Source organism: Papio anubis, chromosome 1, assembly GCF_008728515.1.
Source record: "Papio anubis isolate 15944 chromosome 1, Panubis1.0, whole genome shotgun sequence".
Lineage (NCBI taxonomy): Eukaryota > Metazoa > Chordata > Mammalia > Primates > Cercopithecidae > Papio > Papio anubis.
In genome coordinates, this window is record NC_044976.1 from 29,294,714 (window position 1) to 29,310,478 (window position 15,765).

General features: G+C 39.4%; 1 protein-coding gene across 34 annotated transcripts in view; it reads right to left on the bottom strand.

Moving 5' to 3' along the window:
- PUM1 (pumilio RNA binding family member 1) overlaps positions 1 to 15,765 on the bottom strand; it is a 136,609-nt gene that overhangs the window by 20,540 nt on the left and 100,304 nt on the right. For 27 of the 34 annotated variants that reach the window (XM_009203404.3, XM_009203407.3, XM_021938631.2 and 24 more), the window contains 4 exons: positions 14,684 to 14,980; positions 13,381 to 13,617; positions 2,229 to 2,496; positions 778 to 907 (listed from right to left, as the gene is read on the bottom strand). In XM_009203404.3, coding sequence (XP_009201668.1) covers positions 778 to 907; positions 2,229 to 2,496; positions 13,381 to 13,617; positions 14,684 to 14,980 — 932 coding nt within the window. The remainder of the gene's footprint in view (positions 1 to 777; positions 908 to 2,228; positions 2,497 to 13,380; positions 13,618 to 14,683; positions 14,981 to 15,765) is intronic. The other 7 variants (XM_017959030.2, XM_017959029.2, XM_031666448.1 and 4 more) reach the window with 2 other exon arrangements.

Genomic DNA, 15,765 nt, shown 5'->3' on the forward strand with positions numbered 1-15,765 from the left:
TTAAGACGTTTACAAATTTGTTTTGTGGCAGGTAATGTGCAGAATTCCAGCATTTTCCTCCCCACACCAGACTCCTCCTCATCTCGAAGTTTTGTGCCATTCTGCATCTATAACTTAGGGTTGCCAATACCAGATAATAAGGACTACAATGGTAAGCAAAAAAATCCCTGCCTCTCTGAAATTTTGCTTTATTAGAGGAAAAAGACATTAACCTAACAATCTCGTTCTTTCCAAAGACAATGATTAAAAAAAAAGTGAACGTTATTCAAATTAACAGAAGTAAAACAAGAAATCAAGGCCAAACGATCAGCCAAGAAGCAGCATTGAACAATTCTTGTGACCCTAGCTGATAATGAAACATACTGGAGTTGGTGTCCAAAGACAATTCTCTTAAGAACCTTAGAAAAATTTGTTTTTGGCAATATTTTATTGTGATCCTGCTAAAACTACTTTACAGGGATTATTTCCTCTTTAAGTGACATGTTTTGTGAAACCATTGACACAATCTGAAATAATGTGCTGGGTCCTAAATGGGGACACCAGTTTTCCAAACACATTTCCAAAACAGACTGGCATTATCTGCTTGGGTATTTAAACCATACAGAATAGACAGACTGCTTCTAATGAATTGGAAAAACACTAAAAAGCTCTTCAAAAAGACTACTCACCCTTCATTCTGAAGACTGGAATGGGACTGCTATTCTTAAAAAGGCTAATGAAAATCAAAATGCTCTGCAGATTCTCTGAAGTCAAAGGATAGAAAGAACAAAGGCTTACTTCAAAGAACTTCTGAATGACGTAATTTCCAAACACATCTACCATGAGTTGGTAAGCAGCCTGGAGGATTTCATTGAAGACAAGCTGGCGCTCAGCTGGTGTGGCACGCTCGAGTTTCAGCTGAATGAATCTGAAGCACAAAGTAAAAAGGGCACTGAAGGAAGACCTGGAGATACGTCAGAGAACCTCGGTTTGTAGACTGCATCCGTTCTGAAATGTGTGTGAGTGAGCATGTGTGCACACACATGCACACAATAAACCAAACTTTATTTGAATGAATCACCTGAACTCCCCTGAATAATTTTTAAATAGAGGAAGAAGGCCGTAACTTAATTGAGCTTTGAAAATTACATATAAATGATGGTATATTTCATTCCAGTAGGGCATGTCTACTGAATCTTATTTATGTGCAAGGTGGGAGGAGATTAAAAGGGGGTGGGGGGGCAGGGGTGCAGGAAGAGAGGAGGGGTGGAGGGAGACAAAACACAACATGTACCCTACTTGACTTTTTCCTTTAGAAACCAGCCTCACATCAATGAACTCAAAGCTTACAGTCCTTACTATATTCTTTAACTTATTTTCATATAAAACAGCATCTATCAGCTACTCAGGAGGCTGAGGCAGGAGAATGGCATGAACCCGGGAGGCGGAGCTTGCAGTGAGCCGAGATTGCGCCACTGCACTCCAGCCTGGGCGACAGAGAGACACTCTGTCTCAAAAAACAAAACAAAACAAAATAAAACAAAAAACAAAAACAAAACAGTATTCATTATCTTCCAAAGTAGTAGCAGTCTGCCTTTTTTTAGTCCAGATGACCAGTATCAGGAAAATCATGTTGCCTCTCAATCTAGCCTATAGAATTCAAATATGAGAAATATTGGCCCAGTAGCAAGCTGGCAGAACTTAAGGAGGAGGTAGCTTCTGTAGAAACTGTTTCACTGGACACAGTCAAAAGAAAGAAACAGAAACAGAAATGGGAAAGAAGGATGGTGTTGTCACCATAATTATGCTCTATCCCCAGGACCAGATTCGCTTTCTGTGAAGCCCACTGCAGCAGCCCAACAGGAAGGGGTAACACAAACCAAATTCTGTCTTCTATAATAGTTTCTTCTCTCATCTCTACGTAGACTGTCACTTCTACAGAGTGGAACAACAAAGGAAGGTGGTAGAGCTGTCTTACTCCTAAGCACCCTAGATCAAACTTGTATTTGAATAGCATCTCTTCGAGAGCAAAAGATTCTTCATAATGTTTAAAGCAGCCAAAGTATATGTATGTCTTTGTTTTCATGTTTGTTTCTTAAATCCCTATGAAATAATGTGATGCAAACTAAGAGGCATGCTTTTAAAAAAATTACTATATGGCATTTTATTTCAGTAGATACCCATCTGAGCCAAGACAGTTAAGGCATTAAAATTTTGGTTACCTTAAAGTGCCAAAGTCAAGTACTCACCTGGACCCATGCTGGTCTTGGGAAAATTCCATTATATGTCCAGCAATCTCCCGCAGTTGTAAATTGGGGTACCGGTTGTTTCGAAAATCTTCCAAAAGCCTGCTCCTGCCAGAAGGCATGACATCAGACATTCCATATCGCAAACGAGAGGAAGAGAAAAGAGTGCTGCTCGGGCTGAAGAGGCTGGAGGCGCTGCTTGCACTGCGGTACTTGGCTTCAGCGCCTGGAGCAGCAGAGATGTATCTTCCACTGCCGTTCGTGAGTCCTCCTGTTGGTTACAGAGCAGGAGAACTTAAGACCATTCTTAAGAAACTTCATTCAAGAGAGGAAAAAGCATTCCCACACCCGAAAGCCTGCACCATTTCTGATTTCTTCAATGCTGTTGTTTTTGTTTTAAGACAATTCTATTAGCGTCATGACTTTCGTAGGTCAACTCAACAACCTGGAAGGAAACTTCTGCACAAAGATTGAGATGGGAATGCTTTTACCGTTGATGGTAGACTGCTAGTAAGACTGCAGCAATAGTTAGCATGGCCCCTAGTAATGAAATGAGGGAGAAATATGCCAACCAGGTGAACCCAGCACCTGAGTACCAGCAATAAAAACTCAGAAAATGCAAAACACACTCAGACTTGAGTGGTTTTCCATTCTGAGATCTGTGGAGATGCCTTTCATTCTTGAATAACCCCCATTTCCATCTGAAACCCACTTTAAAAAATCAGGCACCCAGATTGGTCTGTTTTATACAGAGCACCCCGTGAAAAAGCTTTCTTTGAAGGAATGATTTTGCCACTAAATAGAAGTGTGAAAATCACTAAGACATTCCAGGCCATGAATGAGACATAATGAGTAGAAGATAGCAGATACCTTAAAAACAAAAAATTTTTGAGTTTTCATTACAAATGGACAGCTCTTAACAATTTCTATTGTGACACAGCCTGAAATGACCGTAGTTTCAACAACCTTCATGCCATTGATAATGCTGTTTTGACGGGTGACAAGAGAATAATTGGGAATCTCTAGACAGATAAAATAAACATATGACCAAAAGGCATATCAAAACATACAACAGGCCAGGTGCAGTGGCTGATGTCCATAACCCCAACACTTTGGGAGGTCGAGGCAGGAGGATAGCTTGAGCCTAAGAGTTCGAGACCAGCCTGGACAACAGAGAGAGAACCCATCTCTAAAAAAATAAAAATAAATAAAAAATTAGCTGGGTGTGGTGATGCACACCTGTAGTCCTAACTACTTGGGATGCTGAGTTAGGAAGATCACCTGAGCCCAGCAGGTCGAGGCTGCAGTAAGCCATGATCGCACCACTCCATTCCAGTCTGGAAAACAGAGCAAGATCTTGTCTCCAAAAAAACAAGTATAGCAGCATAATAAATTATGAGTATTTTTAAATAACAGGCCGGGCACGGTGGCTCACACCTGTAATCCCAGCACTTTGGGAGGCTGAGGTGGGCGGATCATGAGGTCGGGAGATCAAGACCACCCTGGCTAATATGGTGAAATCCCGTCTCTACTAAAAAATACAAAAAAAAATAATTAGCTGCGCATGGTGGGGGGCGCCTGTAGTCCCAGCTACTTGGGAGACTAAGGCAGGAGAAAGGTGAACCTGGGAGGCAGAGCTTGCAGTGAGCTGAGATTGTGCCACTGCACTCCAGCCTGGGCGACAGAGCAAGACTCCGTCTTAAAAAAAAAAAAAAAACAGTTCTTATTTTATTATTATTATTTTTTAAATTTTGATTGCAACAGAAAAAAGATGTCAAGCCTTTCTGGGGTTGTTTCCCCCACCTCCTTTTAAACAAAAAGGCCAAAGTAGGTAAGAAATATTACATAAACCACAAAAAGTTTAGATGAATAACAATTAAAAATCCACGAGAAAAGTCATCCAACATTAACTACTTCTCAGCTCTTCAAAAGTTTTAATAAATGTCTGGTTTGGGGTTTAATGGTAGCCACAAAAAGATACCCAGGCTGGACTTCACAGAATTCCAGGGCCCAGCTTCAAAAGTCTGGGTCTCAATCAAAGTGATGAAACCACCAAAAGAAAACGGCTCAATGTTGAAATCTGTAAAATATTTACTGAGGATGTGTCCTAAGCCCAATTCTATGTTAGAAGATTTTTCATATACACTTTCTTTGGAATTCTCACTGGCATTTTGGAAAAGGAGTTTGTAACTCCCATTTAAGTAACAGAAAATTAAGCCCAGAGAGATGAAATGTTCATCCAAAGATATAAAACCCAAAATTGTCACGGCCAGAATTCAGAACAGGGCTCTTAACTCCAGGGTCAGGGTCCTTTTGGGGTCTGAAATTCATTTTCGGACTCAGTTTCATCAAGTTTTCTTGTTCTACAGAACGTTCTTGTCAAATTCCACAGTACTTCTGAATTCAAATGAAAAGTGATTTTTTTTTTTAAAAGGAAAGTAAGTCAGGAGATTAATATGAACAGAAAACAGCAGTCATAAGACTGTTCTTTTATTTATTTATTTTTGAGACGGAGTCTTGCTCTGTCACCCAGGCTGGAGTGCAATGGTGCCATCTCGGCTCACTGCAATCTCCACCTCCCAGGTTGAAGCAATTCTCCCACCTCAGCCTTCCAAGTAGCTGGGACTACAGGTGTGCGCCACCACACTCAGCTAATTTTTGTATTTTTAGTAGAGATGGGGTTTCACTGTGTTGGCCAGACAGATCCTGAACTCCTGACCTCAAGAGATCTGCCCATCTCAGCTTCCCAAAGTGCTGGGATTACAGGCATGAGCCACAGCACCCAGCCAAGAGACTGTTCTTTATTCCATTTCAGAAACAATTCTGTCTCACCTGTCTGAGGCTGGGGAGAAATGGGCAAAGAGGTGGTAACAGGGTAGGTTGGCAGGTATGGGGAAAGTGTGGCAACAGCAACATGCCAAAGAAGATGGGATGGGGCGAACACACAATGTTTTGAAAACAATTTAAAGGGATTTTAAGAAGCTGGTCACTGACCGAAATGGAAGGTAAATTATAAAGGAGCCAGGTCCTTGGTAATGATGTTTAATGATGAGACAAACCAACCCTGAACACTGCCCTACTACTATACTTCCAGTTATATAAGCCAATAAACGCACTTACTGTTTAAGCCACTCTGTTGGATGTTCTGTTATTTCTGGCAAAAACATAATGACTAATCCACACAAAGGACTAGACTGAATAACAGTTCATATGCGTACAAAAATGGTTAATACATTTACTGTGAGGTTTTGATTTTTGCCTCTTACCTCCTTAGATGTCAGACAAGTATATACTACAAGGACATTCATGCACACACACACACACAGAGTTTTTATTACTAAGAAATATAGACATCTCTGAAGAGAAATTTTCCCAGGTACTAAATTATAAATGGCAAACTGACAGTTCACAGACATATTTTGTTTGAGCCAAGTAGTACTTCTTTCAACATCAAGCCAATGCTTAAATTTTTGCTCTAAATTATAATTATCTTGTTTTTGAAAAAAATGTGTGACAAATAGTAAATATTTGACCATTGGTAAGTATTTGTTGACTGAATCTCATTTAGATAGCGAATGTGCATAAATGTGCTTTCTGACGCACAACAGTCTGAATACCAACATGTATTTGCACCCAAACCACTATAGCTCTGGGGGTTTCGGTGCAACACTCCGGAAGTGTTTAAATTTGCAACTGTTTTAAAAGAAACATTTCTCATAAGGCTTCAAAGGGACAGTGGTGGATTTCATAGGTCTGTGTCCTATGACAACTTTCCACAGACAGTAAGGGCTTAAATGTTTTATTTAAATTAATAAGCCCTTCAGTTATTTTGCATAATTGTATATAAGGGATTTCTGCCAGCAGCCATGTAGTATGTCATGCCCTTGCTACGTGGAATGTTCTCATTTACTTGCTTTTTGTACTCACAGATCTAATAGATGCCTAATGGGCAAAGCCCTGCCTTCCCACTTTTAAAGAAAAATTCCCATGGTCCCCAGTATCTAGTTCTGTGTTTAATACAACCAGAAGCAACAATGTTCATCAAAATGTGTTTTAAAAATAAGCTCGCTCCAATTCATTCTCCAACACAACACCAAGGTAGCCCTAAATTAAATAACCATGAAGACTGATCATCTAAGTGCATGATTAATAAGGAGTCCAAAATACGTTAATTGTCACATAGTTAGTTTTACAGCTGATAAGTCTCCTTCAGAGAACCAAGTGAGAAATCACAAAATAACCATTTTAATTCAGAATGGGGAAATACCTAAACACATACATGACTACTGGTTACTGACCAGTAACTTAGAAACTTCTTCATTTCAAGCAAGGACAGATAAAGGTATTTTGCGTTTGAGCTGTGCTTTTCCTAAAAAACTAAAAGGCACATAAAACCCTGAAGATAAAGAACAGAAAGAATACATTTTAAGAGGATGATAATTCTATCATGATAATAAAACTAAATGCTTTTTAGTTTAGAACTAAATTTCAGTTATAAATGCTTTGATTCTTTTGCCCTGGACAGCTTATGAACTTTTGAGCTCCTTTTTACTATTATATATTTCATTTCTGAAGTAATGAACAATCATAACACTTTCTTCCCGGGCAAATGAAAAGCCTGGGTATTGTCAACAAAAACTACCTGCTACCTCTTGATGTTTAAGAGTTTTTAAATGATACAGCCTGGGGATTGTGCAGAAAACTATAAGCATGGAGAAGCATTCTAAGAAATGAGTGAGAAAGGGTGGAGTAGGATAAGGAGATCTATGGGTAGGCAGGGCGTGAAACCGCTACAGTCAGTCTTTGGGGACACTCATATCCACATCCCTTACTTTTTTCTCTTTGAGATGGGAAGCAGAATTTACTAGAGACGGATGTTTCCGTTATAAGTGAGAGTTTAAGGTTTTCTATGTAAACCACATATAAACCACAAATGAGAGTTACAGATCTAGTTAAGAAAATTCATATTTATTAACTATGATTAATAATTACAAAAATAATACTGTTAAATTGAGACATGCAACACATAATTAGGTCAAATAAAATAAATAATTGCAACATCTGTCTTGTTCAGGGTCACATATTTTATATGTGCACATTCACGGGTACATATGCATGTATGGGGGAGATGGGAGAGGAAGATTGAGAGAGATTTCACTTATTAAAATAGTGCATTTTATGCTAACAAATTTGGCAGTTTAGATGAAATGGACAAATTCCTAGAAAGTCACAAATTACCAAAACTGACTCAAGAAGAAATAAAAATCTGAACCTATAAGACCTATAAGAGGTAAAGAAATGGGGTAAGTAAAAATCTTACTACAAATAAATGTCCAGGTTAAGACTGCCTTACCTAGTCAAGTTTATCAAACGTCTAAAGAAATAATGCGGATACTCCACAAACTCTTCTAGAAAATAGAGGGGGATGCTACACTTCGAAGTTCATGCTATGAGGTCAATATCACCCTGACACCAAGCCACAACAAATACCTCACGAGAAAGAAAAACACAGATCCTTCATTAATACAGATTCAAAAATTCTCAACAAAAATACAAACACACCGAATTGAACATGACCAAAGTAAGAGGTATATATGGAATGCAGGGTTGGATTAATATCTGAAAATCAATTAATGTAACATACCACTTTCACAGAATACAGGATAAAAGCCACATGATCATCATTTAAGATGTATATCTGGAATGCAGGGTTGGATTAACATCTGAAAATCAATTAATGTAACATACCACATTCACAGAATACAGGATGAAAGCCACAAGATCGTCAAATACAGAAAGAACAGCCAGGCAAGGTGGTGCACGCCTGTAATCCCAGCACTTTGGGAGGCCAAAGCGGGCAGATCAAGAGGTCAAGAGATCGAGACCATCCTAGCCAACACGGTGAAACCCCGTCTCTACTAAAAATACAAAAAATTAGCCGGGCATGGTGACAGGCGCCTGTAGTCCCAGCTACTTGGGACGCTGAGGCAGGAGAATGGCATGAACCCGGGAAGCGGGGGTTGCAGTGAGCTGAGATTGCACCACTGCACTCCAGCCTGGGTGACAGAGCAAGATTCCATCTCAAAAAAAAAAAGGCAGAAAAAACACTTGACAAAAACTAAAACCCATTCACAACAAAAACTCACAACAAACTTAGGCTAGAAGGAAACTTTCTCAACCTAATAAAGGGCATCTACTAAAAACCAACTGTTTTAGATTATGCTTAATGTATTAGATTATGCTTAATGGTAAAAGATAAATGCTTTACCCCCAGCTCCCGCCAGGTTCAGGAACAGGCCGGGCACGGTGGCTCAAGCCTGTAATCCCAGCACTTTGGGAGGCCAAGACGGGCGGATCACGAGGTCAGGAGATCAAGACCATCCTGGCTAACACGGTGAAACCCCGTCTCTACTAAAAGAAATACAAAAAAACTAGCTGAGCGTGGTGGCGGGCACCTGTAGTCCCAGCTACTCAGGAGGCTGAGGCAGGAGAATGGCGTAAACCCGGGAGGCGGAGCTTGCAGTGAGCTGAGATCCGGCCACTGCACTCCAGCCTGGGCGACAAAGCGAGACTCCATCTCAAAAAAAAAAAAAAAAAAGATCAGGAACAAGGGAAGGATGTGTGCTCTTACTTCTTCCATTTAACACTGTCCAGGTCGAGCACCCTTTATCCAAAATACTTGGGACCAGAAGTGTTTCAGACTTTAAAGTCTTTCAGATTTTGGAATACTTGCATTATATTTACCAGCTGAGCATCCTAATATGAGAATCAAAAATTCTAGAGCATTTCCTTTGAGCTTTGTTGACTTTCAACAAAGACTTTGTTGACACTCCAAAAACTCAGCATTTCAGAATTTTGATTTGGGATTTTCAACCTGTACTGGAGGTTCTACACAGCGCAATCAGACAAGAAAAAGAAACGTCATCCAGATTGGAAAATGGCTTTTATTCTTAGATGATATAATCTTATATGTAGAAAATCCTACAGATTCCACCCAAAAACCATTAGAACTAATAATAAATGACTACAGCGAGGCCGTAGTATATAAGATCAACATACAAAAACCAATTGTATTTCTATAAGCAAGCAACAGTCGATCGAAAGATAAAACCAGAACACAATTCTATTTATAATAGCATCAAAAATATATGCAATTAGGAATAAATTTAACAGAAACAGTGCAAGACCTGTACACCAAAATTACGAAGGAAAATGGTGCTAGGACAACTAGAAATGCATGTGCAAAAAGATGAACCCTGACCTGACACCCAAAATTAACTCAAAATGGATCAGACTTATATTTAAGAGATAAAACAATAAGTTTTTTTTAGAGCAAAACATGAGAAAATATTCCCCCAAGAGTTTGAGTTAGGCAAAGATTTCTTCGATACTATTTCAAAACCAAGATAAATTGAACCCCATCAAAATAAAAAACTACTGCATTTTAAAAGACAACATTTTAAAAATGAAAAAAAGGGACCAGCCTGGCCAACATGGTTAAACCTCATCTCTACTAAAAATAAAAAATTAGCTGGGCATGGTGGCACGTGCCTGCATTCCCAGCTACACAGGAGACTGAGGCAAGAGAATCTCTTGAACCGGGAGGCAGAAGTTGGAGTGAGCCAAGATCATGCCACTGCATTCCAACCTGGGCCACAGAGTGAAACTCATCTCAAAAAAATAAATAAAATAAAATAAAGAAAAAAAGGAGCCAGGAACAGTAGCTCACACCTGTAATCCTAGTGCTTTCAGAGGCCAAGGCAAAAGGATCACTGGAGGCCCAGAGTTCAAGATACCCTGACCAACATAGCAAGACTTAGTTTCTACAAAAAAACATTATTTTAATTAGCCAGGTGTGGTGGTGTGTGCTTATAGTACCAGCTACTTGGGATGCTGGAGTGGAAAGATCCTTTGAGCCCAAGAGTTTGAGGTTACAGTAGGCTATGACAGCACCACTGCATTCCAGTCTGGGCAACAGAGCAAGACCCTGTCTCAAACAATAAAAATGGGGGTGGGGAATAGAACTCAAAAAGGTTTGTTTTTAGTCTGAACTTTAAACAATCAGTAATGAAAAACCACGCCACTCAGTAAGTGATTTTTAAATAAATAATAGGAAAAATTACTAAACAGGTCACTGATTTTGTTAGACAATACTAACACATATCTGCCTACTGGGACAAAGTGTAAAAATGACAAGATGGGGAAAAGATCCACAAGAGATACAGGCTGGTATGCGCATTCAAACACTAGCTTTGTGGTTGGTATCATTAAGCAACATTCATTAAGACATGCTGAGTTTTAAGAGGTGAAGAGTTCTTTTGAGTATTCAACACAATGAATATAAAATGCTTAGTATGGCTGCTCGTCACTGCTGATGGCTGGTGGCAGCAGTGAAGCAGTATTAACCACAGAAGCTATATTAGGTGTGGGCCAGAAAGAAATGTTAAGTTTCTTATACTAAAACGTCTTTAAGGCCTCTTTATGGAGATCGTTAGAAACCAAGTAGCACACCTCTATTTTCTCAAGGAAACAGACTGAGCGGAGGCAAAGCTGTACTAATTGAGACAAAGAGTTCCTCAGGAATGGCATATACAAAACATGTACTACACACAACACAAGTCTAATGCAAATGCACACAAAGAAATTGCGTAAACAAGGTGAATGTTTCCAAGGAGAAGTTATGTTAAACATAAAACTAGCAAGGCAACAAGTCATTTGACAAGAAATAACTCACACTAATAATTATTTCCTTCTTCAAAGGGAAAACATGAATTAAGAGGTAGTATTACATTAAATTGCTGATACTTTAGAAAGGAAAGGTATTATGCATGAAAGTAACACTTCTGGCTCCATTTCCACGCACCAAGGAACCACAGCTTTTTATTTGATTTTATCTTAACTTATTTTGAAACAGGGTCTTACTCTGTTGCTCAGACTGGAGTGCAGTGGCATGATCTCAGCTCACTGCAGCCTGTCTCCCAGGTTCAAGCAATTCTTCCACCTCAGCCTCCCAAGTAGGTAGGACTACAGGCACGCGCCACCATGCCTGGCTAATTTTTGTATTTTTTGGTAGAGGTGGGGTTTCACTATGTTGGCCAGGCTGGTCTTGAACTCCTGACCTCAAGTGATCTGCCTATCTCAGCCTCCCAAAGTGCTGGGCTTACAGATGTGAGCCACCGTGCCCGGCCCATTTATTTTTATAAATAAAGTTTTATTAGAAGATAGCTACATATTCACTCATTTACATTTTGTCTGTGGTTGCCTTCCAACAGCAGAGTAGAATATTCACTACAGACACCATCTGGCCTATAAAACCTAAAACATTTACTATCTGGTTCTTTATGAAAATAATTTTAGCAGGTTCAGGTTGTTTAGTACATAGTATGGGATGACATAGTTTACCTGTTTTTAAACCAAGAAATTAAGATATAAATTTCTGGATTTGATAATGGACTGGTTCAAGATACTCTGAGTATATCATGTGACAGGATATACACTGAAACTGCATGCTTTGGAGTCAAATATGCTTGATTCTAAACCTGTTCAAATCCAAGATGATCTAGGCTAGGCAAGATATTTAAGTCCTCGACACGAAATAATACCTATACCTTCCAGGGTTGTATGTACAGGACCCAAAACCATTAACACCAGCAGGTAAATGCCAGGTCAATTAACATTGGTTCCTTCCTTCTAGCCATATATCAAACTGGGAGTCTGACACTCCTCTCCAGATTTTGCATTAACCCCCAGTCTTTAAAGCCAGGCATTGTGTCACTAGGAAACACTGTTGGGGAATGTACCCCATCGCCTGTCTACTTATTATGGACCTACTAATCAGGAAAGTCACAGTAACTTTTATAAAGTGATGTTCATATATAACCTGAGAAAATGAGTTCTACAACTACAGTTCTTACTGTATAAAACTTCAGGATATGCACACACATGCCAATGTGTATATATAAACATAGTTTTGACTTGAAACTCGCCTCTTTCAAACTCAAAGTTGTCACTCGTAGGTCTAGAATAATAAGTCTATTACGCTACCCACTTCAGACTTCTCTTGAATCCTATAAATCACTTTCTAGTCTGCCTATCCAAACGAAGGTATCCTGTTTGTTTTTAGTCAGTTCTCACTTCTGAGTCCATGAAGCCATTTAATCTCGCTGGTTAAAAACAGAATCTTCTTGGTAAAGTGGCCACACATGCTGATTTGCCCACGACAGTCCTGATTTAGGCCTATCATCACCAAGTAATTATTCATAGCACCCTCTTCCACTCACAAAAGTGTTATGGTTAGCATGATACATTATATGGTGACTCTACATCTAGGACTCAATTTTCCCCATCTAGCAAATAAATCAGTACTTCAAACTTAATACGTAACTGTGGGAGAGAAGTATGCACCATGTTTGAGATAAGAAAATATCTCCCGTGTCCTGAAAGAGTTAGAGATTTGCCACCCCCCCACCAAAAAAAAAAAAAAAAAAAAGTAATATAATTTTCTTTTCATTCTTATAGCCTGCTGCTTGGGATCCTCTTTTTCTTTCCCTATTTTCTAGACTCTAGATGGTAATAGTTTAAAATCCCATGCATTAAAACAACCTAAATATTTAACAGGGAAATATACATTTCCTCATTAGCATACTATATAATTTGAGAGTTTATATTTACAAATATTTTAAAATATGGCAAAATTTTAAAAATCAAATGCTTTTTGTGAAAAAGCAAGATATTATATGTACATATAGCAGAGGGGAAACTTGGAAAAGAAACAAGGCAAAATATTAATTGTGGTGGTATTGCAGGTGGTGATACTAGGTGATTAAATTCTGTCTCTGTGTTTCCTAGCTTCACTGAAATGAACCTGTGTTTATATTGTTTACATGGAAATACTCTCACAGGTAGCCAAAGAATAAAATGTTCATACTAAAGCTAACTGAATATACAGGGAATGTACCCAACTATAGTAAAGCCAAAACTGCTACACTATCTATAGGTACAGCCTGAATAACATGAGGTATTTACGGAAGGCACAGAATACCCAGGACACTTCTAGTATAAAGGGACTGTCCTTTGCTTATGCAAAGTTCTTGTAATGTCATCGGTGGCAAGAGAGTTCTAGAGTTCAAGGTGGTGTTAGAGTAATGGTTCTTACCCAGGTTTAAGCTTGAAGAGGATCCATGTGAAGAGAGGGAAGGAGGTGGTGTCTGTGAATGTCCTGGTCCCTGACTAGGGAGAGGCATGCCCACGGGTCCAGGAGAGGAGGAAAAGCTAAGGCCGTTATAAAAACTGTGTCCAATGGGGGTCAAGCTGCTCGATGTCCTCTTATAAAGGTCACTGCTGCCAGTCAGGGAGTCACGGCGGGAGCCACTGCCAGTGTTGGAGTTTGCAACTAAAATGGAATTAAAACAATGCAGATAAGAACAGGCCTGTTCTTCGAAGAACAAGCCCAGTGACCTGTTCCTAACACTTTGATCCAGACTCCTTACCACCGCAAATTTGTCAGCAGAGACAGCCTAACTGTTAATGTAGCAGTACTAGGGGCAGATAAGTAATAAAGAGGACATGGCTCAGGTTAACATGACCATCAAACGTATGCCAAATTTACCTTCCTATGGGGTGTTGTATATTATAGGATAAGGGAGGGTTAAAAAGCTCTGACGGCCACATGAGCTATGGAAAAGGTGGAAGAAAATGGACTAGAAGAATGCCTTTCATCAATTGAAAAGGTTCAAGTAGAAAAATGGGATACAGAAAAAAGATTTGTAAATGGGCTACTGCCCCACTACACAAGACTTCTATATTGAAAGCCTGTTTTCTCAGTGGGTTCAATCTAGAGTCAACGCTGCCCTCAATTCCAATTAAGATAATTTCTTTCACACATGCCCTTCTATTTAGGGATCACTTTTGTTTTTTATAATCTCTGCAATTATCCCATTATTCACCATACTACACTCCTGCTTTTTTCATCACAACATTAAAAATATCTTGGTCTAATATCCTTCCTCCTAATTTTCCACACATCTACCTTATATTCTACTCAGAAGACTGAAGAAAACTTGTAACTCTTTAAGGCCTGCAGGCCAAGAACTCAGCTCAGTCTCAATTGTAGAGTATTTCAGCTCTGCTATCTTTAGTAAGTCCTCCTCCCTCAGTTTTTGATATCAATTTCTATAGTTCCCTCCATATTTTTCCCAATTATAGCAAAAATCTTCCCTAGATTTCAAATCCCTGAAAGAAACTGATTAAGTAAGTAGCCACATGAGCATGGATCGAAATAGGTCCCATCTGTATAACTTGATTTCAATAGTCTATCATCTCACAGATTATGTGGGATGGCTGGATTCCCACAAGGCTTGGTCCAGATCTGCCTGTGGTTCCATGCATTGCCAGTATTCCAGAAGGATTGTAAAAATAATTAAAATTCAGTCTTAAGAGCATATCAGTCTAATTTCTACCTGCTGTTCCAAACCCTCCAAGGGCGGATCCCAGGGTGGCGCCGAGAGAACTGCTACTTCCGAATCCCAAGGATGTGTTGGCAGGCTGGGCAGAGCCCTGGGAGAAGAGGGAGCTGCTCTGTGAATTGCTGTTCAGAGAGTTGTTGCCGTAGAAAGAACTGGATGCCAGGTTGTTATTGGGCTGCTGCTGAGGCTGGGGCTGAGGCTGCTGTGTTCCTAAAGGGCGAAATGGTCCATTTGTTGTTCCAGCAAGACCACCAGCTGCTCCATTTGCTGAAGCTGCGGCTGCTGCAACAGCTATGAAGAAGAAAGCAAACCGTTTGGCTATGAAAGGGACTGGCCACATTTCCAAACTACATTTTTATCTTTTTTCAGAAAACCTTTTAATGCTGCCTATCTTTTCAAAACAGACACAAACCATACAAATCTGTCTTTGATCCCTTCATATGAAGCTGCTATTTTCTATTTCTACTTTCAATTTGAACTCAAAATACCACTAGAACAAGTTCACTATGCTGGTAGCTTTAAAGAGACTACAGATTAAAAGGGGTATAAACATCCAACATATCCATCAAATACAATTACTTCCTAAAATCTTAAATTCCATAAATATCTATGTTGAGGGTTTCTTCTAGAACCATGTAATGCATATACATCCTTCAAGTTCCTATTTTAGCACACTGCTGTCTTCTAGATGTTCCTGTTATTGTTCCTAGTTAAAAAAAACAAAACAAAACATATAAACACTTAAAGTAAAAACCTATTACTCCTCCCAACAAAATGTATTATTCTGTCACTTCTCACTACTGTTTCCCACTTCCTCCATTCCTGCCCCTATGGCAAAAAACAACCCCTCCTCTAAAATTATCTTAAAATAATGACTTGGATTTCTGTGAAATCAGCCTTGGATTTCTGCCAACAAAGCCATTTTGTGTGAGTAATGCAACTTCTATGTTCTCAGTGGAACCAGACTTTGCTTCTAACCAGCTGGCACATGCCACCCCTCCCAACAAAAAGGAGAATCCACCAAGGTCACTTATTGCTTCTGATCTCTTTTTGAAACATTACAGGGTAAAACTGAT